Here is a 13,400-nt window from a genome sequence, read left to right as displayed (position 1 = left end):
CAAATTTCCTCTAGTGCTATGGAGATGCAGGACTTTCCCTTTCCCTGCCAACCTAAACTGTAGGCCTACTTTAATGTACTATTTTATGTAAGGTATGTAATTGTAAGACATGTGATATAAGATATATACCGTACAGTTTTGTGTTTAATATATTTTTCCGTAAATGATCAATTATCTGAAAAATCAGTTATCTGAAACTAACCCCAGTCCCAAATTGTTTTGGATAATCAATGCTCTACTGTAATTCCAATAATAGCATAAAACAAAATATTTACAAATGATGCAGTTCAATTTGAGATTTCTTGCAAACAACTTCAGTATCAATGGACCAAACAATAATAATATAAATCTTAAAGAAAATACATGTCCTAAAATATAAATCTAACTTTTATCACACATATTTCTGTAAAACTAGAGAACCAAATCTTTAATTATATTTATTATTTGATAATCATTGATTCTTGATATATCAAGAAGAACAAATAAATAAATAAATAGAAGCAATTAAACATTGGCAAATATATTGCAAAAGATTTGGCAATTAAGTTCCAAGATTATATTAATTTAAAGAAAACTACATATTTGAATAAAAAAATTTTAATAGTTAAAAGTAATTTTCTTAAGAAGCTAAATATTTTTATACTTGTTCACTGAGCTGGTGAAACATTTTTGAAAGTCTTTTTTATCCTTATAACATAATGAAGTGCACTCAATAGACACCAGGCTTTACTTTACATCTGTCTTTATTCTGCTGTTTATTTTTGAAACTCATTTAAATTCACTGACAAATTTTTTGTCATATTATAGTTAATATACTTTGTATCCTCACCTTTGTTTAGGCATGAATTTGATTTGGAAACATGAAACAGTATCAGGACATAATTTTGTAAGTCTTATTTGATGAATTATTTAAACATTTGTAGCAACATCCTTGCTACAGAACTCTGTCTCTTCTCATACCATTGAAAGCAAATTTCTAGCAGAGGCAAATTAGCATGCCATGGTGACTGCTATAAATCTGCCATTAGCACCCTAACACTGATGACTTCATAGTAATAGTACTGTAACAAAGAAACATGGACTGTTATCAATAGGCAGCATATCATCTTTAGATACAAATACAGTTCTTTTTGGGAATGGATTACCACCATGTTAGAGTACAGAGAACCAATGGTGAGCACTTTAATTTTGCCATTACAATTGAGCAGAACACTGCACTCATTGGTCAGAGAGTAGTTTCTTATGAAAGTTCAGGAAATCTTGTACCTCATGCTCTGCCTTTCATGGCAGGGCTACAACAGCCATTTTTCAGAAAGATAATACTAAGTAGGCTGCACACAACTAGTTTCTCAGGAATGTCTCTAGTATATTTCCACACTTCCTTAGCCTATTTGATCTTCAGATCTGTCACCCAATGACCATTAATGGGACTAGATGGGACGCTCACACTTGAGATGACTCAAGCAGCAGTTGCAACATCTATGGATAAATCTGTTGCAAGATGGCACACAGAGCCTGTGTTGCCTCCATGCCTAACCATATCATTGCAAGTTACTAGGCAAAAATCTACAAAACACTAAATTTTTCCTTTGCTATGATATTGTAATCATTTATTACCATTGTCATTAAGTTTCATTTGATTCCAACACTTCCTTCTTAATGCATAACTTTTTTGTCAATAAATGCACATATATATTTATATGTAATAGATAATCCTGGATTAATTGCCAAATTTATATATTAAATATTACATCATCATCATTATTAGTTTTCTTTAATTTTTTAAATCTTACCTGTATCTAATTTGATATGTTTATTAGTTGTTTCATCATTGTGTTCTCCATGTCGTTTTAATTTTGTTTTATCATCTTTGAAATTTGTAGTTTCTCCAAATTCAAGCTTTGTTTGTTTCTTTTCTGTATTTTCAATACTCTTCTTTCGATTTAATTTTTCATCTTTTATTTCAGAACTAATCAGTTTTTGATCATTTGATTTTTCATTTAATTTTGGCACATTTTGTTTCTGCTCAATTATATCAGTTCCATTAACAGAAGAATGTTGAAATTTTGATTCCGATAACTGTCTTTTAAATGTAACAATGTAGGGAAATTCCCCTTTTAATAAATTCAGTATTGTGCCCTCAGAAACTATTATTGAACAATTCTTTCTGAGATTGGAATTATCAACTTGTGATGGATTTGGTCCTAGCTGAATAATTTCTACTATAGCTTTTTTGTAATTAGCTGTTAATTTCACTATTAAAAAAATTACAAATACAAAAATATGAATAAGCATTTTTAATTTATAAATATATATTATTATATAAAAATAAAATAGTCTAAATTTAAAAATAAAGTATCTTATCTAATATATTTTTATTAATTAGATAAAATAATGTCTTAATTATCAAAATTAAGTATTAAAAGCTTTTAAAATGTTTTCAAAGCAACTTTATGGCATCAATAAAATGCACTAATACTGAATGGAAATGACTGATATATTTTTCCATGGCATGTTTTTCATAGACAGCCTCAGCTTAACAAACTGATGCTGTCTATGAAATGCTAACCATCTATCTATATAGATCAGCTTATATAAATGTTTTATTATAGAATATATAATATATATATAAAACAAAACAAAACCTAATATATAATAATGCAACAAAAACTTCATCTGACTGGTATAAACTATGCATATTAGGAATGGCAAATAAAGCTAAGCAAACTGTCAGATGATCATAGTTATGTGTATGTAGTCCTATTATCCTAGTATGTAGTAGTAGTAATTAGTATGTAATTAAACTAGAGAGTTTAGAAAACCAATGGAAAAATTAGTGTATATATCCAGGGATTAAATGGTCTTTTTATGGCCTTAGTTTAGCTATAAATTATTAATTGTGATTAACTTCCAGTTAATTTAGTCACTATTTCTAATATAACAGCATAGTTTACATTAGTTAGATAAGTTTTAGTGGCATTATTATACAACCTCAAAACAGTATTAAACAAGAAATCTCTGAGGGAGCAGAAGGCTGGGGGTAGTTCTATTGAGGGGTACATAGACTTGACCGCAGGAAGCTGGATTGGATACTAAGATTTCAGGTACCTAAGGCTAACCAACGCCCCACATTCCCGTTTATCCTTTGGGACGACATCCAACCACCTAACTTCGTTATAGACGTACTTAAATATGGCCCAACCTTCGCACCCCCACCGCCCAAGAATAGGACCAGAGACCTCATTCCAGATATGGAATGCCTTGTAAACAGCCTCCCAGACACGCAGAAGGAATATTACAGATGGTTATCCTCGATAAACATAATTAAAGCTAAGGAACAGCAAGAGGTTTTGGAGCTCAGAGACAAACTAAGTCGTACTACTAGATGGATGCGAAAGAACGGAATAATTCTCACCAGAGCGGATAAGTCCAGAACACTGGTCCTCATGAAACGCAGTTCATATCAACAGAGCTTAAGAGAGTACATCAACAATACAATGTGTGAGAAAGAGAAAGATGATGTAATCGACAAACTACAAGCTAAGGTTAGACGTCTAGCTGACTCTAAATTAGCTAAACGCCTGGCACTCCGTGACATAGTAGTTGATTCGCCCGACGTCCCTAGGCTTTTCGCCTATGCTAAGACACATAAGACAGGCCAACAGTTACGCCCGATTGTGGACAAGGTGAGAGCGCCCACGAGAAAGTTAGAAAAAGCCATACACAACCTTCTGACTCCCCATCTGGAAGACTACCCCTACAATGTGAGTAAACCGACCGACCTCATCCGCCTCCTGCAGGACCTACCCTCCCCGCCAGAGTTCATGACAGTCCTGGACTTCAAGTCTATGTACCCCTCAATAGAACTACCCACAACCTCAAAAAAATATCTCTGAAACTTCTTGATTTTAAACTGTGTTATATTTTGAACATAGTGAAAGGAAGAAAGGTAATAAATCTTTTTATAAAAATTGTTGTATTAAACCATGACCTTCATTAATATTAACAACACAGTAAAAATGTAAATGCTTTAATTAATTTTAAAGAAATACATATTTGAAGACAGCAAAGTGACAAAAAATCTCTAGCAATAACAGAAAATACTTCATACATTGCTCATTTCTGGTTATATCATCTTTTGTCTGTATTATTGCATTTTCATGTTCACACGTTGCATTAATAAGAGCCTGACATTTATTGAGTAATTCCATCCTGGATGTCTTGGATATTTTTATGTAAGTCAGTCAGAGTTTGTTGAGATCTTATTCTGATAGATTTCCAATGAGAAAATAATATAGATTGCTAGATGGTCAACTGAACACATTAATGTTGTAATTTGCAAGCCTTGTCCTTGTTCATTTGGCAGTTTGGCAATTTGCACCATTCTGTTGGAAAATTATATTTTTGCAGTTTTTCTAGGTTGGAAGAAAGTTTTCTTGAAGAATTTGCTGATATATTTTTTTTTAATTTACTGTTCTATCAATAAAATACAGTGCACCAAAACCTTAAGCATGCATGCAATTTCATAATATCATAATGCTTTCTGGGAACCTCATTGTGCAATTAAAAGAGACTCAGGACAAAAAAATTTATGCTTTATTTGGATCACTTCTTTTCATTGCTTCTGAAGCAAACCTCAAATTTGGCATTATTGCTGAAAACAATACTGTTCCAATATTGCATTCAATTTTGAGTTTCCTTTTCTCATTTCAATCAATTTTTCACTCAATACTTAGTTAACAAAGGTTTTTCTTAGCTTGAAAAGAAAAATCACATTGACGCATAATAATTACATTCTCATGCTGAAAAACTGCATTATTATTTTACCTGATAAAATGTGTAGTCAAGTTTCTGAAAATATATGTAACAAGTCTCTTTATTAATTTGTTTACTAGTAGCTGCATTCTATTCAATCACCAATCTGTAAGTGATGATTGCAAGTTTTCTTCAATAATTTTGTGAGAGATAGGAATCTGCTATAATTTATTGATATCATCATCCTGGATCAATGCTACCAGCTTCTTTGTACTTCATTGTAATATCAAAAATTATTGCTTGACCAATTTTAAGCTTTGTAGCTATTTGATACAAGGACTTTCCTTCTTTATGAAAGTTTACAATTACATAAACCAATATCTACAAACTCAACATACATACATAATAAGCCAACAACTACTGGATTATATCAGGCTATTATATTGTGATTATTTTAAATTAATTACTAAATTTAGTAATTAATTTAAAATAATCATGATATAATAGCCCGTTATGATCTGGTAGTTGTTGGCTTATTACATTTACAATTACTTCTAGGAAAGCAGTAAGAGCAGCTTACTGCTTTCCAGTAAGAGCAGCTTACTGCTTTCCAGGTGCCATTTATTTTACTATTTTACATTAAAAAATGAATATTGCTATTTAAACGTAACAAGCAAATTATAAGTAGATTATATCCAATAATATTTAAATAAATAGAAATGTTTCATGTTTAGTAGTATCTGAGAAATTTTCTGTCAATGCTGAGGGTCTGTTTGTTTGTTAAGTTATGGCAACACAACACTTGGGCAATCTGCCTAGGGGATGCCTTCTGGGAGGTCTTTTAAGAGTAACTGGCCCCTACTTAGGAGATGTGAAGAAAACCCAGAAAACTCCACATGGCCATCCCATCCGAGCGAGGCGCAAACCCACAACCGAACTCCGAGTGTTCAGGGTACGAAAACTGCTTGGCGACTGGTGGGCCAATGCCAAAGGTGTCCAAAGTTTTTGTCATCTTTGATTTCTCTAAAGATTTATTTCATTAATAATTTACACAAGCATTTGCACTTTTACTGAATAAATTATATTTATTAATGTTATGATTTAACACAAATAATTTTTTAATCATACTGATTTTTGTTTTGTATTTTGCTATCTTTAAAATAAAATGTTGCTAATAATCAATAATATTCTGAGATATTTTTTGTTTCATTTTCCTGGTATGTTATCTTAAAGTGAAAATACAACATTTACATGAAGTGAATTATAAAATTTAACAATTACTTTACAACAGTGGTTTCCGAACTTTCTGTATCTCTGCCTCTTCTTTTTCAGAAAAAAATTGCGCACCTTCAATTTTTACAACAATCTAATTTCATAAATACTGTCCTTATAATTTATTTAATGGCCTACAAAACAATATACCTTATTAAATGAAGTATACTGTTTGCATGAGCTCAACTCTTGTCAAGACATTTCAGCAAGAGTGTCAAGAGTTCAGCAAGAGTTTTTAATATAAACAAACATTAATGTTTGTTTATATTAAAAAAATGATAATTTGATAAAAGCTGAATGCCCCTTGCACTTCACAGATTGCAAAATACTGCTTTACAATATTCAATCACATTTTTCTTTATAATATTACTATTGAATAAGAACTAAAAATCTGTTATACACTTTAAACTCATATAGTGTGCAGTATTTTAGTGGTACTCAAATAGTGATATATTTTAATTTTAAACAAACTTCCTTTATTTTATTATTAAAAATTTTTTAAATATGTCTCAAATACAAAAATTCATAAATCATGAAACCATTTTCATCATGTGAAATGAAATAAATAAAAGTTGCTATTCAATAAATTAAAGTTCTCAAAAATAGTTTATTTACAGGGATATTTTTGATCAGAGATATATACAGATGCTAAAATGTATGTTCAAGTTTATGTATCGTATAAATTGGTGATCAAATTCTGATAAAAATGTTGCTATATATTTTTTAATCATAAAATTTCCATTAAAAATAACTATTCTAACATTTTAAAAAAAGTTCTGCATTAATATATGTAAATCTCAATATTCACACATTCATCTCAATATCATAATCCATATATATTTTGAGAGTTGCTACAATAAATGATGTAAGACCTGAAAATTTTGCTTTGATCTATAACAATAAAAACAGATAAAGATTTCATATTTAGTAACTAATTTTACATTAAATAAGTAATGTTTTGAAAATGTTATTTTTTTTATTTAGACTGAATGGAAGATGAGAAAAAACTGTTTAGAAGTATATACGTTAATTGTTTGCAGGAAGTCAGGTTACTCTTAATGTGTCTAATTAATCAGTTATTACATTTGTCAAACAAAAGCAATTTTTTCTGTTTAAATAATTTGCATTATTCATAAAAAAATGATTCTATTAAGCATGTGTTTATAGTTCTGTTTTCCAAATCTAGAAAACTGACTTAATTTCAAAATAAGAAAGTAATACAGCATTGGACTAAGATATGTTCCTTTTCTACATGATATATAATGTACTCATTATTTATGTGATCCAATCTCAACATGATTTTGAAAAACCTAATCTTATACTGCAAATAATAATAATTTTTATTTGCAGTATAAGTAAATAATTTTTATTTGCAGTATATTATTTATATAAGTAAAAATCAAGATATATTTACAGAATCAGTTTTTGATTCTGTTATAAAATTGATAACTACCGTATTTACTCGAATAAGACAACCTTGCATATAGGACAAGGTGTGACTTTAAAGATCAAAATAAAGAAAATTAGATTTATTAATAAAATTCTAATTTTATTTTGTTTAATCACAAGTAAAATATCAAATGAACGTAAATGCACACATTGTCCTGCAAAAATTACTGGCATTTTAAACTTTAAGGAAAAATCTTGTACATAATTTGTTCATGTAAAGCTGGACAATCAGGAACCTTTTTTTGCCAATTCTTAACAGTCGAATCCACTCTCCGTCGATTACACTTATGAGTTTCTCCAAATTATGATTTCTGAATAATCATCTGTTTACACATGGGAATGGATTAAAATTTATATCATTATCCCATGTGATTTTGAAATTTCAATCTGGAATTTAATTCAAAAGCTTTGCTTTTCCTATTGCTATTCATCTTTACTCCTGACAATATATAAGAACAATTCAAACGACCCAGATAAAATACTTATGTTTTTAAATACAAGAGGATAAGCATCCGGTAAAAAATGCAAATACACTGTTCACAAAAATTATTACAAAAACTCAAAGAATCTTTCACTCGCATGTATAGGACGACTTAAGAATTTAAAGCTGTGCTAAATGAATTAAAACAAATAAATATGGTAATTCAAAAAATCAAAGGATTGCAGTAAGTGATACAAATTATATCTACAATTGTTTACTGTAGTATCCAGATACTTTCAGACAAACATCTTAAAAAATATAGTTTTTTTTATTCGTTTTTTGAAACCGTGTTTCTGTATTTATTAACTATTGAACACAAGACTGTGTTATTATTAAAACACTTGGCGTTTTTCCTCTTTATTCAGTTGATACAGGTACTTTTACATGTTTCGGGCGTATAGCCCCTCATCAGTCAACTGATAAGAAGAAACATATACAATAGATTATTACATTTTGTAAAATAAACTGTATAACAAAATTAAAACATGTAACATTTAAGACATACCATTAAATATGCAATGACACTCGTACAGCACAAGTTCATATTCACTTTACCGGGAGGATAAGTTGATGACATTGACACCACAAACCTACATACATTCAATTAAACAATAAAACTCTGTATAAATATACACGCCCATACCGACAACGTACTTAATTATACCAATTTTTGTTAACTGTTATTTCTTACTGTTAAGTAGGCGTAACACATCCTCTATCTTCTTATTAAAGTTGATAAATATATATGCAGAATCCTTTCTAAGATAGTTGGTGTGTTTAAGAAAATTCCAAAAATTTTAAAAAAATATTTAAATATGTTCTGTTTATTTTGATACCTTTGGCTATTACAAATATTATGTAAAATCTGACCATCATAAATGGTAAAAATGCAAATTAGCAATCTGACTCAATATTGTGTATTGATCCAGTTATGATAAGCTAAGCGAAGTTTATCTGATTCTGTTGTGTGAAAAAGAGAAGTTGTGAGAAACAAACCAATATATTCATTAATCTTAGAAAGGATTGTTGCTAATAATCAATAATATTCTGAGATATTTNGGGCGTGTATATTTATACAGAGTTTTATTGTTTAATTGAATGTATGTAGGTTTGTGGTGTCAACGTCATCAACTTATCCTCCCGGTAAAGTGAATATGAACTTGTGCTGTACGAGTGTCATTGCATATTTAATGGTATGTCTTAAATGTTACATGTTTTAGTTTTGTTTTACAGTTTATTTTACAAAATGTAATAATCTATTGTATATGTTTCTTCTTATCAGTTGACTGATGAGGGGCTATATGCCCGAAACATGTAAAAGTACCTGTATCAACTGAATAAAGAGGAAAAACGCCAAGTGTTTTAATAATAACACAGTCTTGTGTTCAATAATTAATATAGTTTTTTTTCATAATATATGTAGATTTTCATTAAAAATTTCATTTAATCATATCTTATTTATGCCAAATATAATAAACTTTTTATTAATTTTAACTCTTCCATATAAAATAAGGTTTAAAAATTGTTTGTTGTTATAACTGCTATCAAAATATGTCAATATCCTTAATTATAATGTATTTCTACAGGATAATTTGTGAAAATTTTTATTTATGCTCCAGGAATGGAACATTGCATAAATCATGAGTGCATTGTAGTACTTGAAAAATAAAACTGCAAACAAACCATTATTCATTAACAAAAATGTAAAATATTTAAATACAAAACACTTTTTAATCCACATAGTTTGGCAAGCAGTATAGGTATATTATTAATTGAAAGAAAATTATCAAAAAGATAATTTTTTTATTATTTTTTAATATATAATATTATACCTTTCCAGTACTTATTTCCTACAAGAAAACAACTACCAATTTGCCTTCTAACATAGCTTCAGTTCATCTTTTACATTCAATCTAAAGAAGTTAATACTATTATCAAAACATAGACCATATAATGTTACCATCAACATAAAACTTATTTAATTAAACTATAGTTATTTTCATCTTTAAAAGGCAAGTGGCTTTGACAGAAATATTGTATTGAATCTACCATAATTATTCATGTATAACTGATTATATAGCTTTAAAAATATAATATCAAAATCATCTTTTCAAATTATTCCAAAAAATTATTATTATAAATTTTCATTGTTGAAGCAAAACATATATTATCACCATTATTAATAAATATACTGTAAACCTATTACAATCAATATTTTAAAAAATATTCAAATTTGTTTTATTCAAATATAATAAAACTTAAATGACAAGAATATTACACGAGTAGAGTGACCATATATCTCAGTTTGTCTCAAAAGAGTCCCAGATTTAACCCTTAAAAATAAAATATGAAACAGAACTATTTTATAAGTTAATATAAATAATTTCTAAAAAATAATCCAAGTTTAGACATTTTTAGACCAATCTTTTTAAAACCACCCCAGTTCGAGCAATAAATAATACGGTCACTCACGAGGGCATAAATACCTCTAACAAATCCACCAACCAACCGAATAAATTTGAATACAAACTAAAATTTGAAGTATTTTTATCATCAGTCATAAAGCAAAAACTTAGGGAAAAAAGTATTAATTGAAGCAATATATGCAATTATTCTACTTAAAATTACTTATATAGAATTCTGCTTACCATACCAAAGCAGAAAATATTCTAACACCAAAAAAAACTAGAAAATCTAGTTGACATTTAAAATATATCAAAACTACTTTTTCTATTTTTATATATGAGGAAATTCAGATTAATATTATGTAAATTGTCTGAACTACAAATCTGTATTGCACTAAAGTTGAATAACCATTAACTAGGCTGTCTGATTTTTGTGTCTGTTTATTGGTTTTATTATTTTATTTACCATCAATGAAATATCTTTATATTTTTTTGTCGTTTTTTTACGCCGAATTACCTTGTTCTTTAGAGCACCTTTTAGATTTAATTTTAGTGCTTCTACTTCTCCCTACAATGACAGATTTACCGTCAGGTAAATTAACATCTAAATATAACGGATTTTCGCTCTTCAAAAGACACTCTACCACATCATTTGACATTCTCGGCTAAAATTTATCTAATTTTAAAGATATGAAACACTTTTCATATTCAAAATTCGTTAAAACATAAATACGCATAATACATCAACACTCCCTTTACGCCATCTTCCGACAAAATTTTAAATATGTATTTAAATGATTAATGAATTTTACTTTAATTGAAATTTAATATTTTAATTTTAATTTTTTAAAATTATTGACTTTATTTAATAATTTTAAAATATTAATTAATAAATGTTTTTGATAATTATTAACGTTTTATTTGTAAGCAATAATAATTTAAAATTATATATACTAAAGGAAGCCATTAATTTTGTCTTTTACATTTTAATTATACCGTTATTTACAGTAAAAAAAACTATTGATAAAGTTTCTAATTTTGTCGATGACAATTAAAAATTAATTTATTAAAATTTATCGACAATAGTATTCCTAGGTGGCAGCAGATCGGAAGGGCGGTCCTTTCGATTATATCCTCCATATTAAAACAAAATTTCTGAAATAAATTAAGTTTCCCTTTAACCAGAGACACAATAAAATATTTTAAGCGAGAATATTTTGATAATTTTGCGATATGTGCTCAGTTTAAAACATATTTAAATATAAACTGGTCATTTTAGCATTCAGCAATTAATTTTTATGCAACTGTATTTAACTTTTAAATATACATTTAGATATATTTTTTTTGTTTGTTATTCTCCAAATGTGATTTTGGAGGATGCCAATTATGAAGATTATATCGGAGGTCATTTTTAAGGAAAAATGTCCTTTAAACTTATGTACTATTCTCGATTGTGACAGAGTAATTCATTGTGAACAGTGCGTAATTATTGAGAATAGGATCCAAGCTTATAGAACAGCTATAAGCTTGGATTCTAATTTCAATTTTGAGGAAACAAAACGTTTCCTTAAAATTGAGACAAAACATTTCCTCAAAATGACCTCCAAAATAAACTCCCTAAGTGGCGGTACATCCTCCCGAATCATCTTGAAAAAAAAATGATTTACGAAAATAACAAATTTTTCTACATTAAAATTTGACAATTTGCCAGGAAGCAAGTCAAGTAAACTAAGTCGATAAAAATATAATTAGTTTATAATAATGGATTTCAGCTCTAACTAAACAAATATAATCTTTGAGCCAGATAAACTTTCACAAGCCGGTCGGATGGCCGAACGGTCAAGGTGGCAGCCTATTACTCTGGGGACCCAGAATCTGGACTGGTCGAAAAATCCCCAGGAATTTTTCAAAATCGGCAGGGTGATCCGCTGCTGGTTTTTGTATAAGAATGTTTTACATATTCTCCATTAAGCTCGTTGCGACAATATGCATTTCTTTAGCTAAATACTTTCTATTAAAGCATTCCTTGTTTTAGCTAAATATATTCTATTAAAAATGTTATCGTTTAAAAAATAGTTTGTCTTTATCTGGTTTAAATTTCTATGGCTATTTAAATGTAACAGAGGGTAAGCTATGGTTTTCCTAATTATATTGTCTCACAAATGTAATAAAACAAAAGAATAAAATGCAAAATTTATTTACTTATTTTACCATTACCTATTTATTAAACAGATATATTATATAAGAACATTATGTACTAAACTTTCATTCACAATATATAGCAATATAAGTTTCAAACACTATAAAAGAGCTTCTTGTCTTGAAAATTTTTGAAACGAATATCTCAAATACTATAGTAGAGATAGCAGATACTTATCACAATGCTACTGGTGATATTAAAATGACAGAAGATTGCATTCTGATGATAGAAGTGTCATTTTTATGTTACCAGTAGCAGTGTGATATGTCTCTGTTATCTCTACTACAGTATTTGAGATATTAGTTTTAACAGTTTTAAACAGATATTTATTTAAAACCTGGTTAAATTATATCGAAAATATAACTATTTTCGATTTATCTACATTCTCACTTGTAATTTAAAATCATAATATTATTAACTTTTTTCTTATAAACCAAATACACTTTTTCTTTCTTTATACATGATAAAAAATTAAAAAATGTAATTACGAATAAGACATTTTGTCAGAACAGTAGAAAAAAATTATAAAAATACTTGAAAACGGAAAAACTACCTACTAATCAAATAGATAAACAAACTTCTTCCCGCCATAGAGCGACTCTCACACCAGTTATTGGCAACCTGAGAAATTAATTCTACTGGAGTGCGTAGCGCAAGGATCAGTATATCTATCGACTCTGGTATTATCGACCGCCATTTTACTTTAAGTCAAAGCATTGAAGTCTACACCACGTGTCTGGCAGGATTGCTACTTTAGAATCTGCTTTTCTCATCCAAATCTAGATTGTTTTCTTTCCCTCTAGATTTGAGATTTAGGGAATTAGATAAGTGATATAAA

General features: G+C 28.6%; 1 protein-coding gene across 5 annotated transcripts in view; it reads right to left on the bottom strand.

The window, feature by feature from the left end:
• Nucleotides 1–13,168, bottom strand: part of LOC111623409 (bifunctional polynucleotide phosphatase/kinase-like) — a 31,722-nt gene extending 18,554 nt beyond the window's left edge. For 2 of the 5 annotated variants that reach the window (XM_023365973.1, XM_023365976.1), the window contains exons 1-2: nucleotides 10,880–11,116; nucleotides 1,794–2,255 (exon numbers count right to left, since the gene is read on the bottom strand). In XM_023365973.1, the coding sequence (XP_023221741.1) occupies nucleotides 1,794–2,255; nucleotides 10,880–11,021 (604 nt within the window). In that variant the 5' untranslated portion in view covers nucleotides 11,022–11,116. Of the gene's footprint in view, nucleotides 1–1,793; nucleotides 2,256–6,036; nucleotides 7,353–10,879; nucleotides 11,117–13,119 lie in introns of those variants that run through there. The other 3 variants (XM_023365974.1, XM_023365975.1, XM_023365977.1) reach the window with 3 other exon arrangements.
• Nucleotides 13,169–13,400: the final 232 nt, after the last annotated feature.

Source organism: Centruroides sculpturatus, unplaced genomic scaffold (genome assembly GCF_000671375.1).
Source record: "Centruroides sculpturatus isolate CEXI.00-Female unplaced genomic scaffold, Cexi_2.0 scaffold314, whole genome shotgun sequence".
NCBI classification, from domain to species: Eukaryota; Metazoa; Arthropoda; class Arachnida; order Scorpiones; family Buthidae; genus Centruroides; species Centruroides sculpturatus.
Note: the sequence above shows the minus strand (reverse complement) of the source record. Positions and strands in the feature narration are given on the sequence as shown.